General features: G+C 46.4%; 2 protein-coding genes across 4 annotated transcripts in view; one reads left to right on the top strand and one right to left on the bottom strand.

The window, feature by feature from the left end:
• TSTD2 (thiosulfate sulfurtransferase like domain containing 2) overlaps positions 1–14,786 on the top strand; it is a 29,342-nt gene extending 14,556 nt beyond the window's left edge. For 2 of the 3 annotated variants that reach the window (XM_031023025.2, XM_031023024.2), the window contains exons 7-10: positions 2,994–3,112; positions 3,618–3,776; positions 4,248–4,386; positions 6,185–14,786. In XM_031023025.2, coding sequence (XP_030878885.1) covers positions 2,994–3,112; positions 3,618–3,776; positions 4,248–4,386; positions 6,185–6,522 — 755 coding nt within the window. In that variant the 3' untranslated portion in view covers positions 6,523–14,786. The remainder of the gene's footprint in view (positions 1–2,993; positions 3,113–3,617; positions 3,777–4,247; positions 4,387–6,184) is intronic. The other variant, XM_031023023.2, reaches the window with a different exon arrangement.
• TMOD1 (tropomodulin 1) overlaps positions 7,504–22,911 on the bottom strand; it is an 83,712-nt gene continuing 68,304 nt past the window's right edge. Inside the window, exons 9-10 of the mRNA XM_081804077.1 lie at positions 16,115–16,259; positions 7,504–9,104 (exon numbers count right to left, since the gene is read on the bottom strand). Of these exons, the coding sequence (XP_081660203.1) occupies positions 9,040–9,104; positions 16,115–16,259 (210 nt within the window). The 3' untranslated portion in view covers positions 7,504–9,039. The remainder of the gene's footprint in view (positions 9,105–16,114; positions 16,260–22,911) is intronic.

Below are 22,911 nucleotides of genomic sequence, written 5' to 3'. Positions count from 1 at the left end.
TGTCATGATAAGCACTGAGTAATATACAGAATTGTTGAATTATTATATTGTACACTTGGAGGTAATATAACATTGTATGTTAATTATACTTATAAAAAAAAAAGCTATGGGGTAGCTAGCCTGTCAGTTATTCAGTGCTTAAACTGGTCTTTTCTTTGGCTTTATGGTAATTGAAGACTCACTCCTTAGAATGCTCTGTCTTATTCTTCTTGATGATTTGGCAAGAAGTTGTTTTCTTGTTCCAAAGGTAGCAATCTGGGAAGAGTGTAATTATTACCTGTAAATAGTTCATAAACTGAATAACACACAGGCTTTTTGCTACAGGAGGTAAGTGGCTTTCAAATCCAGAGCAGTTTGTTTGCAAGTGTTCTAGAATGTTCTCTTCCCCTTCTTCCCCATGGTTACCATAGATGGTTGAAAGACATTTGTTTGGTGTGTTTTATGTTTTTGTTTTGCTTTTTACTATGAAAATTTTCAAACGTTCAAAAAAGTACAGAAAACAATACAGTGAACTCACATGTACCTGTCATACAGCTTCAGCAATTACTCATTCATTGCCAACTTTCTTCTATACCCTGTCCCCTTCCCCCATCCTGGATTATTTTGAAGGGAATTCCAATGTCATGTCATTACATTCATAAATATTTAAAAGAGACTTTTAAAAGATAAACATTAAAAAAAAATAACTGTTAAACCATTATACATCTAAATAAAACATCTTTAATAGTAATTCCTTTATTATCAAATATCTAGCCAGTACTTAAAATTGGCGAGACCAGCAAAGGAGGAACATGGTGTTTTCCAGAATTGTGTGTTAGCGTATTTGAAGAAATCCATACCCATGGGGATCTCATAATTTTTTAAGTTTGTTTTCATTAGGGTTCAAGTAAGGTCCACTCATTGTGATGGATCCCTGTGTCTCTTTAAGTCTCTTTTAACCTATATCTTTGCCTCCCTTTTTCCCCCCCCTTTCAGTTTATTTTTTGAAGGAACTAGGTCATTTTGTCTATAGAGTTTCCCACAGTCTGGCTAAAGCTGATTGCATCTCCTCTGTCCTCTGTATTTCCTATAGATTGGTAGTTAGATTTAGAGCAGTGCTAATAGAAATATAACATGAGGCACATATGTAATTTTATGTTTTTTAGTAGTCACATTTTAAAAGGAAACAAGTGAAATTCATTTTAATATGCTTCAATGCAGTGTAGCCAAAATACTTCCATGTGTAATCAATGTAAAAAATTACTAATGAGATAGTTTACCTTTTTTTTGCGTACTAAGTACTTGAAATCCTGGATCTGTGTCACCCTTATTCTAGCACATCTCCGGCCACATTTCAAGAGCCTGATATCCCCATGTGGCCAGTGGCTATTCTGTTAGATACCTCAGATCCAGAGACTTGGTTAGATTCAGATTTGACTTCCTTTTTTCTTTTTTTCCTTCTTTTCCCCCCCAAGACTGATAGGTAGTATTGTCCTCTTTCATTAGGAAGCACAAAAGTCTGGTTGTCTCTGTTCACTTTCCAATATGTAGCTATTTAAACAAATGCTAGGGGTTAAGCCAGAGAGAAATATCCAGGAAAAGAGACTCATGCATGAGGAGAGAAGGGCCCAAAAGGGCTGTGTCTGCACAGTGTCCCTACCTCAGCAAAATGACTAAAGAGCTCTTTCTTGGTGGTATAGGCCATTGCTTGGGAGGTTAGGGGAGAGTGGGCTCCAGGCAATGCTGGGCTGCTGTCATTTGGGCCACGTTGTTTGAAGGCACCTCTTGTAAACATATCCCTATGAGTCCCTTTCCAGTCAGGCCTTCGCAGGGCCAGGAGAGCAGCAGCGGCGAACAGGTTTGGTTCCCCATAGCGCCCTGTCAGTATAAGTCTTAGCAGATTTCCATGCTTCTCATCACAGTTTTGAACCTCCCTTTGCACCCCCTGTTTTGGTGACCATGTCATTAGGTGATAATAACAAATCAATTCTGGCCTCATTACATTTGCCTTACAATTCTGGGTTGGGCAGGTAGGAATCCAGATTCCTTGACCATGCTCTGAGACCTCTGGCCCCACCTGGGTACTTGGCAGCTTCAGGTGGTTTTTGGGGTTCACCTCTGAGCAGAATGAGGTTCCTTTGGTGCCATCAGGCTCTACCACGAGTGGTGACTGCCATCCCCAGAGCTCCTGTCCATGAGGGGTGGTTACTCCCCACTGCCGAATTCACAATCAACTGGGATGTCTGGACCTCCAAAGATACAGGAGTATTTCTATTCTAGAGAGTTGAGAAGACCAGGGACCCCACCAGACTGAGGTGCTCTCCTTTTAGTCTCCCTGGATTTGACTTTTTTTCCTCTCCTGTCTCTCCTGCCTGCCTTAGCTTTTTCCTCCTTCTCTTCCTCTGCACTGCTCTCATGTGTCACTCCTACCCTCGGCCCCTGCCACCCTTTCTCTTTCACTCATGCACACAGATTTAGACACATTCTTCTTACCCTGTGGTATTTATAAAGAACAGTCCAGCTTTATTCCACAAATTTATACTCTAAGCTGCCTGTTCAGGTTCTTAGCCTTGAACTTGGGCTTGCCTTTATTATAGTCAAAAGCCTATGGTCAAGCACATACATGCCTAGGCTCTTCCACGTACACTGAAAATAGAACACTGGCTGTATAATGGCCCAGCAAACCCACATGGCAATTTAGATCCCAACTGCCTGGCTTTTATCACTGGGTTAGACCAAGTATGAGGATGGAAAATTCTTTGACTAATCATTTCTAAACCTCCAGGTCTCCGTAGTGCTTATCTTTGGAGGAAGGAAAGTGAGGATATCTGGACTCACTAAATAATTTCATCATGGTCATCAGGTAGTGTTATTTTCAGACATTGCAATTATGAATAAAGTTTTGGGTGGAAGGAAACAGAGCAACATCTAAGTCATCAGGCTGGGCTAGCTGTGATTGTTTTTTGTTTGTTTGTTTTTGTCTTGTTTTAAGTAAATTTTTGGTTTGGTTTTAGGAATCCATTTATCCCCAGGTGAATTTCATAAAGAAGTAGAAAAGTTTTTGTCTCAGGCAAATGAAGAACAAAGTGATACTATCCTACTGGACTGCAGAAACTTCTATGAAAGCAAAATAGTAAGTAAGGAGCAGAAGCGAGTTCGGTGAAATGGTAGGTCTCCCCCTTCCCACATCATGGCCTGTTGGCCAAGTGATGCATGTGCGCGTACCTGTGGCCAAGTCACCTAGATCTCCCCCCACTGCTAACAGCTTCGGAGAAAACCCAAGCCTTTGAACTCAGGAGCTGGTGAGAAAGTCTAAGAAAAGAGGACTTAAAGACATCTTCGCACATAATGTACTTCTTGGCTCCCATGTGCCTACCTTTGACGTGTGTCGAGGATCCTATAAAGTTGGCTTTGGGCCTCCTCTCCAGTTCCCCTAAGGACTCTGGGAAGATGACCCAGAGCCCACCAGCCTCGTGTCTGAGTTCCAGATCTTGAAGTTGAAAGGTTAGAGTGCAGGATGAGAACAGCAGCTAGTGAGTGCTCCCTTGCCAAGGGGCTCTGAGCGGGGTTGACACATGCTTTGTTCTTACCAGGCATATTTTTCTGATAATTTTCCTTCTGCTTCTCCTATATCGTAGGGACGATTCCAGGGCTGCTTAGCCCCAGACATCAGGAAATTCAGTTACTTCCCTAGCTACATCGACAAAAACCTAGAACTTTTCAGAGAGAAGAAGGTGCTGATGTACTGCACTGGGGGCATCCGCTGTGAGCGGGGTTCAGCCTACCTCAAAGCCAAGGTGAGTTAACACCCTTGGGGGCACTGCGGGCTTTGGAGGTAAAGAAGGCTCCACCAACAGCATGTGTTGAGCTTTCCACCCCCGACATCGCCCCCCTCCCACCCCCGGCCCGCCAGGGATTTGTTTTTCCCTTGAATCGTTCCAGCATAGAGTTTGTAAGTACAAAAGCTGAAATTCTTAAATCTCAAGATGTGGGAAAGCACTTCACAGTCTTAGAGCCTCATCAAGTACAGAAGGGAAAGCTTAGTTAACCTCTCCCTTTTCCTAATCCGTATGCTTGATCCTGAGAAGAACAAATGCACATTACATGTTCCAACAGGTGTTTTTCTATATTTAGGAGGCAGCAAAAATAGCTGGGCTTCCCAGGATCTAGTGAAGGCCCTGACTGCTCTCATCACCTGCCACTCGTCTGTGGAGCTTCTTACCAGTCTTTGCCTGTCTCCTTAAATTTCCTCATTTTTCCTCACATAGGGAGTGTGCAAGGAAGTGTTCCAGCTCAAGGGTGGCATCCACAAGTACCTGGAGGAGTTTCCCGATGGTTTCTACAAAGGGAAGTTGTTTGTTTTTGATGAGCGTTATGCCTTATCCTACAACAGTGATATAGTCTCAGGTAGGTCAGCACAGGCTGGACCCTAAACTCGTGATCAGGCACGTTCTATGAACCATTCTGGAAGGCAGGCCAGTACTGGTTATGTGAAGAAGAAAACAAGGGAGAGAAGTAACGTAGTAGGACCATTTCTCAGCAGAGTTGGAGATGCAGCAGTGGAACAGACAGAACCCTGGACCAGGAACCGGGAGGCCTGTCCTGGGTCCCAGCCTCCCTATTTACTAGTTAGGCAAGTCTTTTACAGTGGGGATGATGTCACTTGCTCTGCCTCTGTACTGGGAGTTGAACTAATAGGCTGAAACAAGGGTCTTAACCAGGAGTTGTAGAATTGGCAGTTCTGTGTGAATTTGGATGGGAAAATAATTATATCTTTATTTTCACCACCCCACACTCTATGTCACACTTCCTTTGATTGTTAATGTAAGCAACAAATCAGTAATGTTAGATGCACCAGTGACTTTGTCATCAACAGAAACCAAAATATTTTCATATATTATAGTTGCTGCAGACTTCTCCAAATAGCGTTTCTGTTCATCATTGTCTCAAAGTAGTAGTTATTAGCCCTCCACCCCCGTCTTCTTACTTATTTAATGTATTAATAAATATCTTAACTATATCACAGATTTTTAAAAATGTGGTTTCCTTTAAAATCCTGTGTATTTTAAGAACCTCGAGGTCTATAGACACATGTGGTAGGTTAGGTACTTTTGAGTGGTGGCTGGGGCATTCCAAGAGGCAGGGGTGGCCACAGGAGGGTGTGCACAAGAGGCCTGTGGTTTGACTGTAGTTTTAAGTCCTCAAGTGTCAGATGAGGTCAGTAAAAGGGGGATGGAAATAATCTTTAAGAAAAGTGGCTCTTGCCCCTGGATGCCATAGTTTCAAACAGGAAGGGTCATAGGCAGACAACCCTAGTGGCTCTTGTAATTTTCTAGAACTCCTGTGATCAGGGACTAAGACTGAATCACCAGTGTGACAGTGAATAAGATTTGAGTATGATTGCCTTCTCCCCTTTCTTCTTGATCTTTCTATTAATTTTAATGGCCTTGTATTTGTGTCTCTTACTGAAAGCTACTCGAAATCTGTTTTGGAGCTAGATGGAGAATAAATTATAAATAAGTAGAAATAGTGGATTTGAGAAATGTTACTGAGGAAATGTTGGCAGGATTTGATGGGTACTTGGATGTGAGTGTGAAGGCGAGAGAGAAGGCCCAAAGGTAGCTTAGATAATACTAATTAAGGGGACTTGAAGAATGATGTTGTCGTCAGTGCTAACAGGAAGTCAGCAGGGAAACATGGGCTGAGAAAATAGATAATGGGAATCTTTTAGGAATCGGGTGGTGAGGTGTCCATTAGCAACAGCAGAACTTCAGGCTTGGGGAGGAGGGGCGTGGACTGCAGAAGCTGATTATAGGTGTGGGATCATTTGTATTCACATATGTTGTCTCCCATGAAAAAGGGAATGATCTAAAGGAAAAAGACCATTGAACTAAGGGGTAGTTGACCAGCTTTGGAATGAAGAAACAATACTGTTTTCTAAATAGGAAAAAGAAAAAAATGGGTCACTGAATGTTGGAATCAGGAAGACAATTCCCAGATGACTCCCCCCCCCCCACACACAAATAGTGGGGGTGAGGGAGCAATTTTTATTAGAGGACAGGAGACTATCTAAAACCTTCCCAGGCCCAACGGGGTATATTCGCTGCTGTGCCAAGAGTTATATTTAGGACCTGGGGAAGTGCCTGTCTACATGTGTACACATGTATGTATGTGTTTGGAACTGGGGCTTTTCTTTCTTCCCCAGAATGTTCATACTGTGGAGCCCCATGGGACCAGTACAAACTCTGCTCCACTCCCCAGTGCCGCCAGCTCATCTTGGCCTGCCCTGCTTGCCAACGACAAGGATTCACAGCCTGTTGTGTCACGTGTCAAGACAAAGGGAGGAGGCTGGCTTTGCGTCGCACCCAGAGCAGCTTTAAAGAGGAATGTGAGTGCACGGCCCGACGGGCACGCATACCCAGCGAACTGCCACAGCAGGTGCGGCTCCCCGTGAGCCCCAGGCCGAGGCCGGGTGTTGGTGGGGACGGGCCATGCTCATGTGAGTGGCAGCAGCAGGATTTCCCTAGGCCTTCACAAAGCTAGTTCACGGTGACCACACACTGGAGAGTGTCAGAGCTGCAGCAACAGAAACTTGAACTTGAATGCTGGCAATGCCAGCATCGTAAACTGGGTACGATACTGGCCACCTGAACTTCAGAGGGGCCAGGGAGAGGGAGTTGGTGCTGACCACTTACCTGAGACATTTGACTCGGAAGATGCCAGAGCACAGAAAAAAGGTGAGCTGTGTCGGATCCCAGCGCTGCTGGGGGAGAGAGCCTTGAGCCTGGTGACCAGGTCATGCCCTTTCTGTGCCATGCAGCAGGCTGGTAGTAGTCATTTGTCTTGTCAGCAGACCTGGTGATCCTGGTGGCAAAAGCATGAAAGCTGTAGCCCTGGAGGGTGACTCCTTAGAAGCCGGCCTCTCCTGCTACTTACCGTCACCTACATCCACTCCTGCCCTCATCTCTGGCAGCCTGAGAAACTCAGTCAGGATCCGTAGACCATGGCATGTGACTCGCCTTCTGCTTTTGTCAATCAAGTTTTATTGGAATAGCCACACCTGTTCATTTACATATGATCTATGGCAGAATTAAGTAGTTACAACAGAGACCTTATGGCCTGCAAAGCCGAAGATATCTGCAATCTGGCCCCTTTATAGGAAAAAACCGCCATCCCCTGGTCTAAACCCAACATCCCCAGGTCTAAACCCTGCTCCCCTGATGGAACAGGTGGTCTGAAAGGTGGCCCACCTTCATTTTTGATTTGGTTTCTGTGAGCGATCTCTCCCTAAAAGTCTTTGCTTCCCCCAGTACCCACACTCTAAGCTTTTAAGTATGGTCTTTGAAAGATTCACATTAGCTTGAGGACACTGATGTTTGGGGCAGTTTGGCGATGAACGTCGCGGGATAGAACCACATTTTGAGTGAGGTCATTCGGCACTGCCGGAGGAGTTTCCCAGCCTCCGGCCAACGTGTCAGGTTCATGTCCGGGTCACACGAGCCACAAGAAACACATACACAACCATCCATAGACCAACAGATTTAATATTATATTGCAGTTTCCAGTGATGCAGAATACAGCTGCAGGTGTGTTTCAAGGAGAAGCCTAGTGGGGTTGGCCATCCCAACAGTGTGGTGCCACTCCCGGGCCCATCTGCAGCCTTAGTAGACACTCTTCCATAGTGGTGAGGCCCTGGCTCCACCTCTGGTTACCCTGTACCAGCCACATCATTGCAGTTCAGTGTGCAAGACTTGTCCTTTTTCGTCAAAAGCCTCTGCTCAGTGCTCCGCAGCTTAGTCTGTGCTCGTCAGCTCTTTGGCCTGTCCTTTATCATAAGATTTGCTGAATCACTCACGAAAATAACTCCCAAGCAACAGAAATGCTAGTTTAACTGGCACTGTGGTATACTAAAAGGCACAAGGGCATTGTGGCTTAACATTTTTGCTGGATCCCAAGAGATACACATGATGTTAAAAAGGGATCTGGCAGAAACACCATTATTACATTTTCAGAATAATCATCTTGGGATGGTTTGGCCAGGGTTTCCTAATTCTTTAATACCTGGATTTTCTTCACCATTGGCTTTCAGAGGCTTAATTTACATGCATGAGATCAGTGGTGACTTGTCTAATAAGTGATGTGACACGTGGTTGGAGTCTGTAAGCAGAGCTGCGATGGACTAGAAATTTCACTCTAGTGTTTTACCTCACATAAGCCATTGGACCACTGTGCAACGTGGAAAGGTATTTTCAAGTATTTGGCCATAGGTTTTCACATCATTGCAGATGGCATTCAGTAAGGAAAAAAATTCTTTCCGATTCCAATATTAAACTTTAAAAAGATCCCGGATGTTCATAAAGAACACTCAGGGAAATGTTTGTTGCCTGGGATTGGTAAAGAAAGGATGGTTTTTGAAACTTGAAATTTCACCGTTGGCTTTTTCATCATTTCCTTGTATCCAGCAAAAGGAATCTCACGTTCCTGGATTCCTGGCAGAGCTCTGTGGCTTCAGTCTCTCTTTCTTGAAGGGCAAGATTGTGTTCCTGACCCAGTAATCAATTTGGCAACTTTAATCTTGAGGTTCTTCAAATTTAAAGGAGGGCTAATAAAGAATGATGATCTGTTTGCTAAATACCTAAGATTAAATTCATAATAAAGTATTTTATAATGCTTCCCCACCATGTGGAAGAGTGGGCTATTTGTTCCTGTGTTACACATTCTAAATACCCCTGAAACACCACGCAGCAAGGCCACCGAAACTGGGCTCCCAGGGCTAAGTCCTGCTGCTAGAACATCTTCAGTAAGATCTGTCGGCTGGGGATCTTCTTAGTTTTTAAATAATAACCAGACTGAACTTCTATGACTAAAGAAAAACTTCACATTAACCATAGTTTATAAAATTTCCAACTACAACCACTAGTTAACCTAAAACCTTAGTGCATAAAGAACTGAACCATGAAAGGGTTTTGTGCCGGCATTTTGCCTTCTGGTTTCCACTGCAGAGCACAGATTATCAGTAGAACTTATGCAGTTCAAAGGCACGGTCGTCCCCTCCACACACTAGACGCCACTTCGGACCTTGGGAATGATGGGCCCAGTCAAGTCTGCGAGCCTCCTCTTCCTCACTGGAAAGGAATGGAGAGGAGAGATAAGCCAGTTGACCCTGTGCACCCGGAACCACCTCTGTGGCTCTGAGAAAGCCCTGTGAAGCTTCTCGCTAACTTTTTGGTTAGCAAGGTCTGAAGTCTGTTCTTTCGAAAGGACGGTTTTGTGTGAGTTGTGTAAGGGCCCTCCCACTGGTCAGCGTTCCCTGATGAGGGTCTGTGGTTGTGCTGACTCATTCATAAATTACTGCTAAGCTGCTCACCACACAGGCATAAAACCCGCTTTATCCACCTCCACTGTGTTTACTTTGTACACCAGAGGCCCTGCAGTTGAAGGTCTTTCCTCCTGCTCAGATAAGAGCTAAAGTTCAGTTGATCTTAATGAGGATAGGGTCTTAACCTGCTGGAATCATTCCCCACAGCTCTTTCTCAGAGCTCCTGGCCTGCCTCCTGCCTTGTAAAAAAAAAAAAAAAAAAAAAAAAGTTTCCACCCTGAAGATTACCCTGCAGTATCTGTGTCCCCTTAGTGTTAACCTTGACATTTTCCCAGGGGCAAGACAATAGAAGCTCAAATACCGTTCACATAACAAAGTAGTTAAATGCCATAAAGAGGAAAGCACTAGCCAGGAGGTTGCAGGCTGGAGTCATTACTTGTAGGATGATGGAGAGGGGGAAGAGGGGTCCTGTGTTGTAATAAAGGAAAAGTGTTTTGAAATTAATTACAGTGTCTGCAGATGAAGACCAAGCAGCAAGCTAGATCAGCCACAAGAGAAAGACCAAAAAGACGAAAGCCTTATTTCACTTATATGTGGAATCTAAAAACAAAACAAATGAATAAGCATACAAAAAAAAACCAGAAACAGATTCATAAATACAGAGAACAAACTGGTGGTTGTCAGGGGGATGGGGAGATGGACAAAATAAGTGAAAGAGATTAAGAGGTATAAACTTCCAATTATAAGATAAATGAGTCATGGAGATGAAAAGTACAGCATCAGGAATATAGCCAATAATACCGCAGTAACAACTGTGTGGTGACTACTTATGATGAGCCCTGAGTAATGTATAAACTTGTTGAGTCACAATGTTGTACACCTGAAACTAACAGAACACTGTGTGTCAACTATACTTCAATTAAAAAAAAAGAAGTCCCGAGAACCCGGTAGGGGGCAGTCAAGGAGGCAGCTGGTGTGGCAGAGACAGGTTTTACTACTGCAGAAGAGGAAAGAAGTCTGTCTAGACTTAGGTCTTCCAGTTTCCGAGCTGAGCCCGTAGACCTGCGGCCACCAGATCACTGCATACGAGCTGCAACCAGAACCCAGTCCGCTTGTGCGGGACACCGAGCATGCAGAGCAGAACCACCCAGGAAGGAGTGGTGCTCGAGTTGTGGCTGGGAGCCGGGGCCCACAGCTCACCCAGTTTGGGTTGAGCTCCTTCCCACCCCTCCGCCCCTGTCAGAGAATAATGAATTCAAATCGGTGGACTGTCTTCCTGGAGAGAAGACACTGCGTGCAGCCAGGCCCTGGACACCATCAGAATGTCCAGTAGCTTGGGAGAAAAGGTCAGGGAACAAAAACCAAAACCCAAAGAGCAGAAAAGTTTCGCCTAACGTGACCAGAGAGTTTACCTAAGCCAGACGCTTAAGTATCACCACGTTAGCTTATGCAAGCATGCCCCGTGGGGCAGTCCTCATTACACTTCTTTTACACCCAAGACCTCATCGAAGCCCCACCACCAATTCTGGAATGTCCGCGTTGTTATCTTTCCCATGTTAGGGAGCAGCAAAGTATGGCATTTCGTTCCTGAAGCAATAAAGCTGGTACTAGACAGAACCAGGGTTGTAGCTCATCTGGCGCCTCAGTCCAGCATGTCCCTCATAGGGCCTGGCTACATAGGGCCTACACAGCTGATTCTCGCAAGGGTATCAGCTCCTTTCCCCTGGAGAACAAAAGGGAGCTAGAGCCCCTAAGAGCTAGTGGCAGAATCAGGACGGGAACCTGAGTCCCCAGCCCATGGCTCAGGGTGTAGACAGGGATCCCAGGCACACACACACACGCACACCCCCCCCCGCCCCATTCCATGCCCTCTTTGGTTTCCCTGGACAGGAGCGGTGCAGCTCCCCTAGCGCTGGCTCTGACGGGGACTGGATGGGGACAAGGGCAAGGCATGCACTTGCTTAGGTATTATTCTCCATTTTCATGATGAAGGAAATTGAGGCCAAGAGAGGGAAGTAAGTTGGCCCAAGTCACGGTGAATAAGTGATGGAATCGGAAGGAGAAGCCAAGTCTCCTAACATCTTCCTTCAATTCAGTCTGCTTTTTACTTCCCTTAAAGCAAAACCCTTATCACTGCAACTGCCAGACTTGTTCACTGAGCCAGAAGGCATCTCCAGTCATCCAGACCAACCTCTACCCGCTGCTCAAGCTCCTTCCGCTACTTCCTGCCAAGCTCGAACACCTCCATCAGGTCTTTGGGAAGCATTTTAAATTCATTTATGTGTTCATTTACTGAGTGCTATTATGTGCCAAGCACAAGGATCAGAAATAAAGATCTAGCATAACAGGGCACCAAGCTATACCAGCAGTGAGTTTGATAAAATATTATAGGTACCCTGGTAGCTCTGGGAGTAGGAGGCATAATGAATGCTGTGGTGAGAAGGACGGCAGGGAACGTGTGCTGCGAATCCGGAGGGATAAAGGGGCAGACTGAGAAGGGAAGGGGAGGGTTAGGAGTAGTGGCCCCCTACAGGGATACTTTGGCATTCAAGCTCCCCGGACCGGTTGGTGCTAATACGGAATAAGAGGATGGCTTGTCCAGCACGGCATCACCCCGGGAGGGGAAGGGGGACACGGGGGGCACAGGCTCTGAGGTGAGACTGCAGCTCAAACCCCACTTCCACTCACTGACTACCGGTAACCTTACCTACTTCTCTGGACCTCCACGTCCTGTAGAGTGGGGGTAATAATAGGATCTAACTCACCCGGTTGTTGGGAGCCTCACGTGAATAAGTAAGACGGGAGGTGTTCACAGCCGCGCCTGACACCCAGGAAGCTCCATGTACGCATCGGCTTTGATTACTGAGGGACGTGGAGCCATGTTGAGGGCTCTCACCTGAGAGCAGTGCGAGCCCCGCAAGGGTACTAAGCAAAGTGACAGAACAAACTTTGGGATGGGCAGTCTGAGAGATGCTGGCCGGCCCACAGAAGTTGCAGGACAGGAGGCGAACGTGCTGAGGGCTTGACATGAGGCAGGGGATGGCCAGGAGGGGACTGATGGCTGGGGTGGGGGCAGATTTCAGGCTTGGATGGCCATGAGGAAAGTAATACCCTTTCCTGACAAGGTTTTGGGGGACGATGAGGAAATTGATTTGGGGTGCACGGTGTCTGGGTGCTTGTTAGAAAAGTCTTCCTTGAGAATACAGTAGAAGAGAGACTTTTCCAGGAAGGGGTGTTTTCGGCTTTGAAACATGTCAGCCGCCCTCTTCCCCACCCCACCTCCACACCTACAACAATCTTAACTTAGGAGTTGGTGATTCAGATTTCATTAAGTGGAGAGAGCTTCAGGGGCAGATTTACAGGACCTGAGAGCCATGCTTAGCCTCTCAGCTATAAATAGTGTAGAGGTAGGAGTCATCTGAGGTATCGCTGTGAGATAACACAGATGGGGACCCATGGCTCCTCCCCAACACCACGGTGCAGCTAGCCGCTCAGTGCACAGGATGGGAAGGGCCGAAGACACGCCAGCCAGAGTGGGTCCTGGCAGGCTGCACGTCTGCAGAGGCACTAGCCGACCTCCGACCTTGGGGATCGAACATCCCCCAAGGAAGAGCCCACCCACCCTGCAGGCAGGCAAAACCCACCCCCGAGGCCGGCTGCGTGCCAGGAGCCAGCCCGGCGCAGGCTGGAGTGAGTCCGCACGCTGGAGAGGCTGGGCCCTGTCCGCTCTGTGCTCCCTGCCGCTGGGGATGCAGCCGCGAACACTGCTAACCTGCTAACCACCACCACAGTGGCTAGGGACGGCCTGCGGGAGGCTCTCGGGATAAAAATATTCAGCTGGAAAGCATGGAAGCCTGTCTGCCTCATCAGAGCCCTGAGAGCGGGATGAAAATACTGTGTTGGAAAGAAAGGACTTCTCTTTTGCAGGAGGAAGCTGGTGCACTATCTGAATCAGAAGGTTTTCTTTTACAAAAATTAGCAGATGGGCACAAATTGGCCTTTAAAGCTAGAAATTCTACTTCACCCACCAGCACTCAGTGTTGCATGTAATCACTTAAGCGATTCTGCTCTAATTCCTTTGGTGGGAGACCCCAAGGGAACAGTCCCCTGGGCTAACCCCAAGGCCCATTTTGATCACCTGGCAGTCCTGTCCAGGAAACTGCCATCTTACCTCCTACCTGCTTTCATCACCAAACTCCTGGTCCTGCCTTTGCCCATGCTGTTCCTTCTGCTTGGAATGCCCTTCCCTCCATTCTCTGTGAGTTCCTATTTTTCCTTCTAGGTCTAACTCCCTATAATAGTCCCCTCAGTCCTTTTGGATCTTTCTGTCTCTCCTACCTGAAATACTAGGTCCTCCCCACTTGCCTTTCCCTGTGTGCTAGTACCCCCACCAAGAACACCTCCTGACCTCCCCCACAATCTCTGTCTTCCCTGCAAGGCTGGCTAAAGGCCCACCCCCAACAGGGACGCTTTGCTTAACCAGCCTCTGTCCTCTCAAGTCATTTCCTCACATTGTTTGGGCACCCTTTGCAGGCATTCTTGTTTTTAGGCACACCCTTGAGTCTTTTCTCTCCTAAAAGGTTGTAATGGCTCTGGAGTCAAGGAACTAGCCTTTCTGCTGCCCTTTATGTCCCCTGGCACAGTCCTGGGCACACCGAAGTTGCTCCCAAAATGCTGTTGTAACTAACAGTGGGTGGGACTTGGCTGAGCCGCTCCCTAGAAGGGCGGTCCCCCCCAAGGCTTCAGTTTTCCCAAAAGGGAACTGGGGGGGTGAGTCTGAAGGCCCTTCTACTCTGGCACTCTAGGACCCGGCCGTCATAACCTCAGAAGCTGCCGGGGGTAGCAGTCGAGCCTGGGTTTTGGAGTCACAGACTCTCAGGACTGGGAGAGTCCTCAAGGGCCAGGTTATCCAGCCCACAGCTAACTCTGGTGCCCCTCCACCACCGCAGCACCCCTGACCTCTGGTCATCTGGAACCTCTGTCCCTAGAAAAGGCCTGCAGGCCATTTTGCCACTGAAAGACAAAAGCTGGGTTAGCCCTGGGATAGGCAGCCAGGGGCACAGTAGAAGCTCAACCTAAACTGGGAGGGGAATATGTGGCATATCAGAATAGAACTCAGGGCTTTGGAGTGCTGGCTCTGAAGCCGGATCCCAGCCAAGCCAAGAGCCTTCAGATTGCTGGCCTTCCTCCACAGCTCGGTGTAGCCATCACCTCTGTGATACCATGATAGTGATCTGTAATTATTTGTGTTTGTGCTTATTTCAAATAAGGGCACGTGAGATAAACCAGGATACTAGGTGCATTTTTGTTTCTTTGTTTTATGGATTTTTCTAGACCTGCAGCTCTAGAAAAAGTGGCACCTAGAGTGAGCAATGAATGAATAACTTCTGGACTGTGATATCCTCAAGAGCAGGAACCTGTATCTTCAACACTCAATGCCCTACAGGACTTGGACAAGTACTTGTTGAATTGAGTAACTCAATTTAAAGTGAGTGAGTGAGTGAGTGAGTGAGTGTGTGTGTGTGTGTGTGTAGCTCTGTGGTTATCTGTGCATAGGTTCTGTGAGTACCCGCTTTGTGCATACACACCTACACACTCCCCTCTATTCTTCTGGGCCTTCCAGGTAATAACCTAGCCTCCGATTCATCACTAGAAAGTGACATACCTGAACTTTGAGATGTGCTTTAGTATTAAGCCCTTTGCATTTTACTGAGTGTTAGAAACAAAAAAACCAAAAACCCCACGTGTAGAACAGGCTTGAATTTGATGAAAAGCTCACTGAAGACACTGTCCTTTAGAAAACATAGTTATTTCATAATTCAATCCCAGAAAGAAGCTCTCTTTCCTTTTTCTTTTTTTTCCCTCTTTCTGAGCTTGTTATGCTTCCTTCTCTTCTGTAATAAGAGTATTGTAACTTGGTTCATCTTCTTGCCTTGGTTCTAGAAAATTCACAGCTAAATATAATGATCAATTATGTTAACATATTAGACCTACTTCTTTTCTTGTTCTTTTTCCTCCTATTTCCCTACAGCCTTAGCATAGTCCTTTTTGGACACTGTATCAAATCCTTTTAGCAGCCAGCAGAGATACACATCATAAATACTCACAGAGCTTGAAAACAATAGGTACCTGTAAGTCAATGATCAGTCTCACTTTTCATTCGGCTGACTTGCATACCTATTTTGTTGGCACTCAGAAAAAACAACAACAAAAACAGATGGTGACATTTTCTTTCGTTTCCTTTTTAGAAAAAAATATAAGCTATGCCTTTAACTGAGATGAAATTAAAGCAACCTGCTTAACCTTCTATGAAGTCAACATTTTCAACTTTCACCTTGAAAGCCCTGTGAAGTCTCCTGGGCGTGGGGTTTGGGGAGTAGTGCTGGTCGGTGGCTTTGCGGGCTGGGACTAGAGCCAGACCCCCGTAAAGTCCGGGGAGAGGACTCTGAGCGCAGAGAAGGGTATTCAAAGAGGAAAAGACTCCCAGGGGCCCGTGCTCTGCCACATTTCCTTTCACTCTGCGGAAGAGGGCGCGGCCGGCGCGACGGGGCTCCAGCCCTGCGCGCGCCGAGCTTGCGGAGAGGAGCGCGCTCAGCCTCAGCTCGCGCAGACGCGGCGCGCACCAGGCGAGGCGGCAAGCCAGGAGCCAATACAGAAGCCGAGGAATTGGGACCAACGTGAAAGTCAGGAGTCGGACTCAAGAAGATGACTCCCTTGGCGTAGGTATCAGTGGAATATTCCCTGCCACACCGCACCGCGCCCGCAGGACTGGTGAGAAAACGACAGGCAGGGGGGCAGGTAGCCCAGGATACTCACCAAGGTCGTTGTTGTTCATCATCGCGTTGGACGCCCGCAGCCGGGGCCCCTGCTGGGTAAAGTGGTAGCCGAATTTGAGAAGCGTTGCGTTCTTTTCCAACATGCTCACAATCTCCATTTCCACTTTGTTGCCCAGAGGCTGGCTCTTTGATGAAGAAAAGAACAGTAGTCACCACTCATCCCCTCTGTGCAGGAGCTCATCTTCTCTACGCGCAGAAACCCTGCGTGGTGGGCGGGGATTTTAGCCACTCCCCCCTTCCCCCAAGAACCGGGAATTGGAAGTCTGGAGAAGGGAAAAGGTCATACAACCAGGAGTGAATGAGCTGGGATTCAAACCCAGGCCCTGATGGACGCCAAGAACAGATCTTTACGAGAAAACTCGAGCAGGAGGGATCTTCAAATGAACAAGTCTCAAGGAAATGAAAAATCCTACTCCCTAGGCTCTACTCCGTACTAATTAAATCAGAATCTCCGGGAATAAGACTCAGGTGTCTGTGGTTTTTCAAACTCCCAGGTGATGTCCGTGTACAGCCAGGTCTGGGAACCAGGCACTTAGATGAATCCCTTCAATTTACAAATGAAGAAGTCGGGGCCCAGAGAGGGAAAAAGATTGGCCTAAGGTCACACAGTAAGTTGGGAATGCCCAGAGTTTGTTTTCTAAAGCCTCCCTCCCTCTGATCATGTTAGTTCCGTACCCCAAGACCTCTAGTGACAAAGACTGAAAGAAAACAAAAGAAAAGGAAAACCTTACAGTATAGTGTTGGGAAGGATACGATGAGGATTTCATCAGTCTTGTTTATAATACTAGGCAAAAAGAGAGGCAACTTCATCCAGAGAGGGTTGCTCAAGTAAATGATAGCTGAGCTTTACAAGAGAAAATGATAGCTGTCAGATGATGATGCAAATCTTTGGTCCCAGGCCCAGAACGATGACCACAAAACAATATGGAGAAAAAAAGCCCAGTAACAAAACAGGTCATATTTAAGCAAAGTCACATGTATCTTCCAGACACATATATATGCCTAATGCCTAGAAAAGGCCTGCAAGTGTCCTGGTGGTGGTGGGATTTTAGGAGAGTTTTTGTTTTCTTCTTTGTATCTTATTGTTTGAGTTTTCTGTTACCATGTATAATAAGATAACACAAAATAAACATAAGCTTAAGGAGATTTGAAAAGACATGGAGAGCACGCTAACATCATATCAAGGCTTAAAGACGTTCCCCCCAAGGGCAGGAACAAAACAAGAATGTTCACTTTCACCAATACTGTCCTGGGGGTCCCAGCCAGGACAACAAGGCCCCCTTTGCCCATCTCACTCACCCCTCACCTCTGGCAACCACTAATCTGTTCTCTGTATCTATGAGCTTGGTTGTTTTCTGTTTTTGTTTAGGTTCCACATATAAGTGAGATCATAGGTATTTGTCTTTCTCTGTCTGACTTATTTCACTTAGCATATTGCCCCGGAGTTCTATCCCTGTCATTGCACATAGCAAGATTTCCTTCTTTTTTATGACTGAGTAGTATTTCTGTGTGTGTGTGTCTTCTTTATTCATACATCCATTGGTGGGAACTCAAGTTGTTTCCAAGTCTTGGCTATTGTAAAAAATGCTGCAATGAACATGGGGGTGCAAATATCTTTTCGAAATAATGTTTTTATTTTCTTCAGATAAATACCCAGAAGTGGGATTGCTCGATCATATGGCAGTTTTATTTTTAATTTTTTGAGGAACTTCCATACTGTTTTCCATGGTGGCTTCACCAATTTATATTCTCACCAGTAGTGCACAAGGGTCTCCTTTTCTCCACATTCTCACCAACACTGTTATTTCGTGTCCTTTTTATTTTAGTCATTGTGACAGGTGTGAGGTGATATCTCATTGTGTTTTGATTTGCATTTCCCTGATGATCAGTGGTGTTGAACATCCTTTCATGTACTTGTTGGCCATCTGGATGTCTTCTTTGGAAAAATGTCTATTCAGATCCTCTGCCCGTTTTTTAATCGGATTAAAAAATTTTTAAATCTAAATAATTAAATAAATAAAATTTAAAATTCAGTTCCTTAGTCTCACTGGCCACATTTCAATTGTGCAATTAGGTCAGTGCAGATGTATAACATTCCCATCATCACAGAAGATTCTATTCGATGGTGCTCGCCTAGACTGTGAGCCCTTGGATAGAACATAGTACCCGGTACCTCCAGGTCAAGGTCAAGGAACTGAATGGAGGAAGGAGGAACATGCTTGATGCACAACAACACGGGAGGGCTGAGAAGATACATTAGCCCACCATCCAAAAGGACAAGCATGGATCTCAGTTGAGACTCTTGATGGAGAACTCCTCCCAGGTATTGAGTTCACCAGAGCCTGTCTGAGTTCAAATGGGGCTGGGAACACCAAGCCGGGCAGGTAGAGTGACACTGGTAAAGTTCCATTGCCCATTTGTCATGGCTCCTGAAAGAGCTGGGAAGAGCTCAGGCCTGTCCTCAGAAGACTCAGCACAGCCCTGGGCTCTGGCCCACTTGGCCTGGCAGGTAGTATAGAGACCATATAACAGCCCAAGAAGGAACTGGAAGGTCCCCTGCCCACCCCACTTATCAGGAAGCCTGGCCTCTCCTTGAGGCTGCTTTCTGGGAAAGCTCTGCCAGAACTCAGGATGGGCTAATCTCAGAAAACTCCAGTCTCCCCTGAGTGGAGGGGCTGCCAGCCTCTGTGAGGGCTGTTTCTGCCAAGCTGACACTTCATGCCACTCGGTCCAGAGCACAAAGCACTTCTGTGCAAACTGCCCCCATCCAACCTCCCTACATCCCTGGGGAGGCAGCACAGGCAGGGACTGGCCCCTCTGTCGTCTTAAGAGATGAGTAAACTGAACCCATGTATAGAGGGAAGTTGGAACGTGCTCCCTCCACTTAATGCCAGAGCCAGGGCTTGACTTTGACCTGACACTGGAAGGACCTCAGAGGATCCTCTAGACCCACATTCTCAAACAGGCATCCAATATGCCTGGGATACGTGCAGATGTGTCTGGGTCATGCCTGGAGAAAATACAGGATTCTACTACATAATCATGGCCAGTCTTCCCGGAGTGTTAATCTTTGAGCAAAATCATTATTTTTACATTAAAGAGTAAAATAGGAAATGTGCACACATCTTAAGAAGTATCATACTTGCCTCATTCTCAGGCTATCCCTCTTCGGGGCCTCAATCATTCTCACCGATGAAAAAAAGAGGCCATGGGGTCCCTGCCAGGACCAAAACTCTGGTCTCTTGTTTTGTGATGTAGTGATCATTGTGTACCAGGCGACGCCATAAGCATCACAAGTGATCACAATTTCACAATGAACTCATTTTCTCCTCCCTATAAACCTGTGGAATATGTACTTTTATTATAACTTTCATCTTACAGGCGAGGTCCATGAAGAACAGAGGTATTAACAAATGTCCCCCAAATCACAGAGCTAGTTGGTTACAGAACCAGGATTTGAACACAGGAGGTTCACTCCAGAGTTTGCTAGTTCTCGCCTAACTTGGGTGCCTTTGAGAGAGCTCCGAAGGCAGAGGTAGAGCTGCTAAGAGGGGCTCTGGGCAGATGGAGTTTGGCTCAGCTTGCAGGATTGTGATCTCACCGTTAATAATTTCTGCGTGTGGAAGGAACTGCCTGGGAAGGTCGTGGCTGCCTGTCCCTGGAGATATGTGGACAGAGGGTATAGATAGTGTCTTGTGAGTCTCCTAGATGTCATTACGAAGGGAGAAGGCTTAGGCTCTGGGACCTTGCAGGCCTCTGGGACCTGCATTCTGTGAAACCATGAATGGCTTGCTTGGATGGCATAAGAAAAAGTCAGGACAGTGGGTGAGGGGCAGTTGGGAGCTCCCTTGGCAGAACCCAAGGGTGGGTCATGCCAGGACTGGCCCTAGCAGACTGTGGCAGCAGAGCTGGGGACAGGGCTGGGGAAGAACTCTGATCCCCCTTCCTTCAGATGTGCTTAAGAATTAAATCAATCACATGTGAATAAATATCTTATTACTAAAAATTCAAATGATACTAAAGCAGATGAGTAAAGTCAGAGAGTTTCCCTTCACATCCCTAATCCCAATCCTACCCACTTTCTACAGAGTAAGTACCAGGCCACCAGAGTGTGCTTCTCTGGATTTTTTCCTATGAAGTATATAATAAAAATGTGTGGATTTCTTATTTTTAATTTTTTCCTTTAAATGGATTCGTATTATACACATTGTTCTGCAACTTGCCTTTTTCATTTACCATTTTCTGGAGACCTTTCTTTCTTTTTTTTAAAGATTTTATTTATTTATTTATTTATTTAATTGACGGAGAGAGAGACAGAGAGAGAACACAAGCAGGGGGAGTGGGAGAGGGAGAAGCAGGCTTCCCGCGGAGCAGGAAGCCCGATGCGGGGCTCGATCCCAGGAGCCTGGGATCATGACCTGAGCCGAAGGCAGTCACTTAACAAACTGAACCACCCAGGTGCCCCTCTGGAGACCTTTCTAAGTCAGGACACAGAGAACTACCGCATTCCTTTAAAAGGCTCCACGGGATGCCCTGGTACAGAGGGGCATGGAGCTTGCTTCTGTGTTCCTTGTTACAAGCAGTGTGGTGGAGACTTTGCAGGGGAGGGAGCCGTACTCTTTAGGCTGGACATGGGGCCATGGAATGGCTGGGTTGAAAGACAGGCATATTTTGAATTAAAATTGCCAAGAGGGTACAAATGCTGACGGGCCCTTCAGCAGTGATGACAACTCTCATTTCCCTGTGGCCGAGCATCATCAGCTTGATGAGAAGATGACCAGATTCGCTGGCTTATGAACAACCAACCCACGCCTTAGGTGGAATTGAGTGGGTGGCTCTGAGACCCCCATTCTGGCCAGAGGCGCCATGGGCATCAGGAAGCTCACTTTGTGCATCGGATGGGACCAATCATGGCCTTTTCTTTGTGGTCCAGAAGATGTGGCAACTGGGAATACTCAGGAGCCCTGGGAATTATCTAGTTGAAGCTGAGAGTTGCAAACCCCGGCTGATATCAAAATTCCCTCCATATCATAGCTGCCAAGTTCTGTTCTGCTTACACACCCCTGAGGATGGGGGCACATCACCTTTGAGGCACCCTGCTCCATCCCTGGGTACCTCTGCTGGTTAGAAAGGTCTTTCTGGCCAAACCACAGCAAAGGAAAATAGTACAGCTGATTCTCACTTTGGTGATTTTAAAGTATGTCTGCCAATTCTTTGATCCTCCTCCCTTCCGAAGGCAGAGCCTAACTCCCCTCCCTTTGAGGGTGGTTGTGCTTAGTGACTCACTTCTAACAGACAGACAATGGCTGAAGTGACCACGTAACTTCAAGGGTTGGCTCATAAAAAGGCATGTGTGGCTGCCTTCTTTCTCCGCCTTGGACCGCTCACTCCGGGAGAAGTTAGCTGTCATATAGCGAGGCCACTCAAGCAGCACCCTGAGGAGGTGCACACGGCAAGGAGCTGAGGCTTCCTGCCAACACCCGTGGAGGAAGCCATCTTGGAAGCGATGGTCAGGCCCTCAGACTGCACTTGACTGCAGTCTTGTCAGAGAGCTTGGGCTGGACCCATGTGGCCAAACGGCTCGTAGATTCCTGACTCCCAGAAACTGTGAGCTCATACATGTTCACTGTAATTTTAAGCTGCTAAGTTTTTGGAGGTAATTTGTTACACAGCTATAGATAACTGTTATACTCACAGACAATGCTGAACAAAAAAAGCCAGACACAAAACAGCACCATGGGATTCCATTTATATGAAGTTTAAGAGCAGGCAAAGCTCATCTATGGTGATAGAAATCAGGACATGATTGGATTTGGAGGGTATTAATTGGGAGGGGGCATATGAGGTGCTGGAAATGTTCTATATCTTAATCTTGGTGTTGATTACCTAAGTGTGTGTGTGTATATATATTATTATATATTACATTATTATATAATAATATATAAATCCATCCATATATATATTTATATGTATATATATACACACATATATATAAATCCATTAAACTCTCCACTTAGGATGTATTTGTTACTATATGTAAGTTATACTTCAATAAGAAGTAAACATAAGAAGGAAAGGGAATAAGGGAGGAGAGAAAAGAGATAAAAAGTCATTTCCTCCGGGCGCCTGGGTGGTTCAGTTGGTTAAGCGACTGCCTTCGGCTCAGGTCATGATCCTGGAGTCCCGGGATCGAGTCCCGCATCGGGCTCCCTGCTTGGCAGGGAGTCTGCTTCTCCCTCTAACCCTCCTCCCTCTCATGCTCTCTGTCTCTCATTCTCTCTCTCTCAAATAAATAAATAAAATCTTTAAAAAAAAAAAAAGTCATTTCCTGCACCAGCTAGGATTTCTCAGAGGTCAGTGCTTCCCACCCCACTCTTCCACTACCAACTGGTCTAATCAACAATAAAAATATTGGGGCAACTGGGTGGCTCAGTCGATTAGCCATCTAACTCTTGATTTTGGCTCAGGTCATGATCTCAGGGTTGTAAGATCAAGCCCCACTTTGGGCTCTGCGCTGGGTGTGGAGTCTGCTCTCTGGATTCCCTCTCCCCCTCTCCCCTTCTCCCTTTGCCCCCCCCAAAGAAAAACCCAAACAACAACAAAAACAACAATAAAACAATAGAAATATCACCTCCCCCTTATTGAGAGAAGACACATGCCAGGTACCCATTAAGGGCTCAACACATTAAAGCCTCTAACAACCCTGCTGCATGAGTATGCGTATCCTTCCCATTTTAGAGGTGAGGAGACTGAGGCATGGGTACATTAAGTGGCCCC

The sequence above is a fragment of the Leptonychotes weddellii genome, chromosome 14 (genome assembly GCF_054177405.1).
Source record: "Leptonychotes weddellii isolate Sample4059 chromosome 14, ASM5417740v2, whole genome shotgun sequence".
Lineage (NCBI taxonomy): Eukaryota > Metazoa > Chordata > Mammalia > Carnivora > Phocidae > Leptonychotes > Leptonychotes weddellii.
This window is presented reverse-complemented; position numbering and strand designations above follow the sequence as displayed.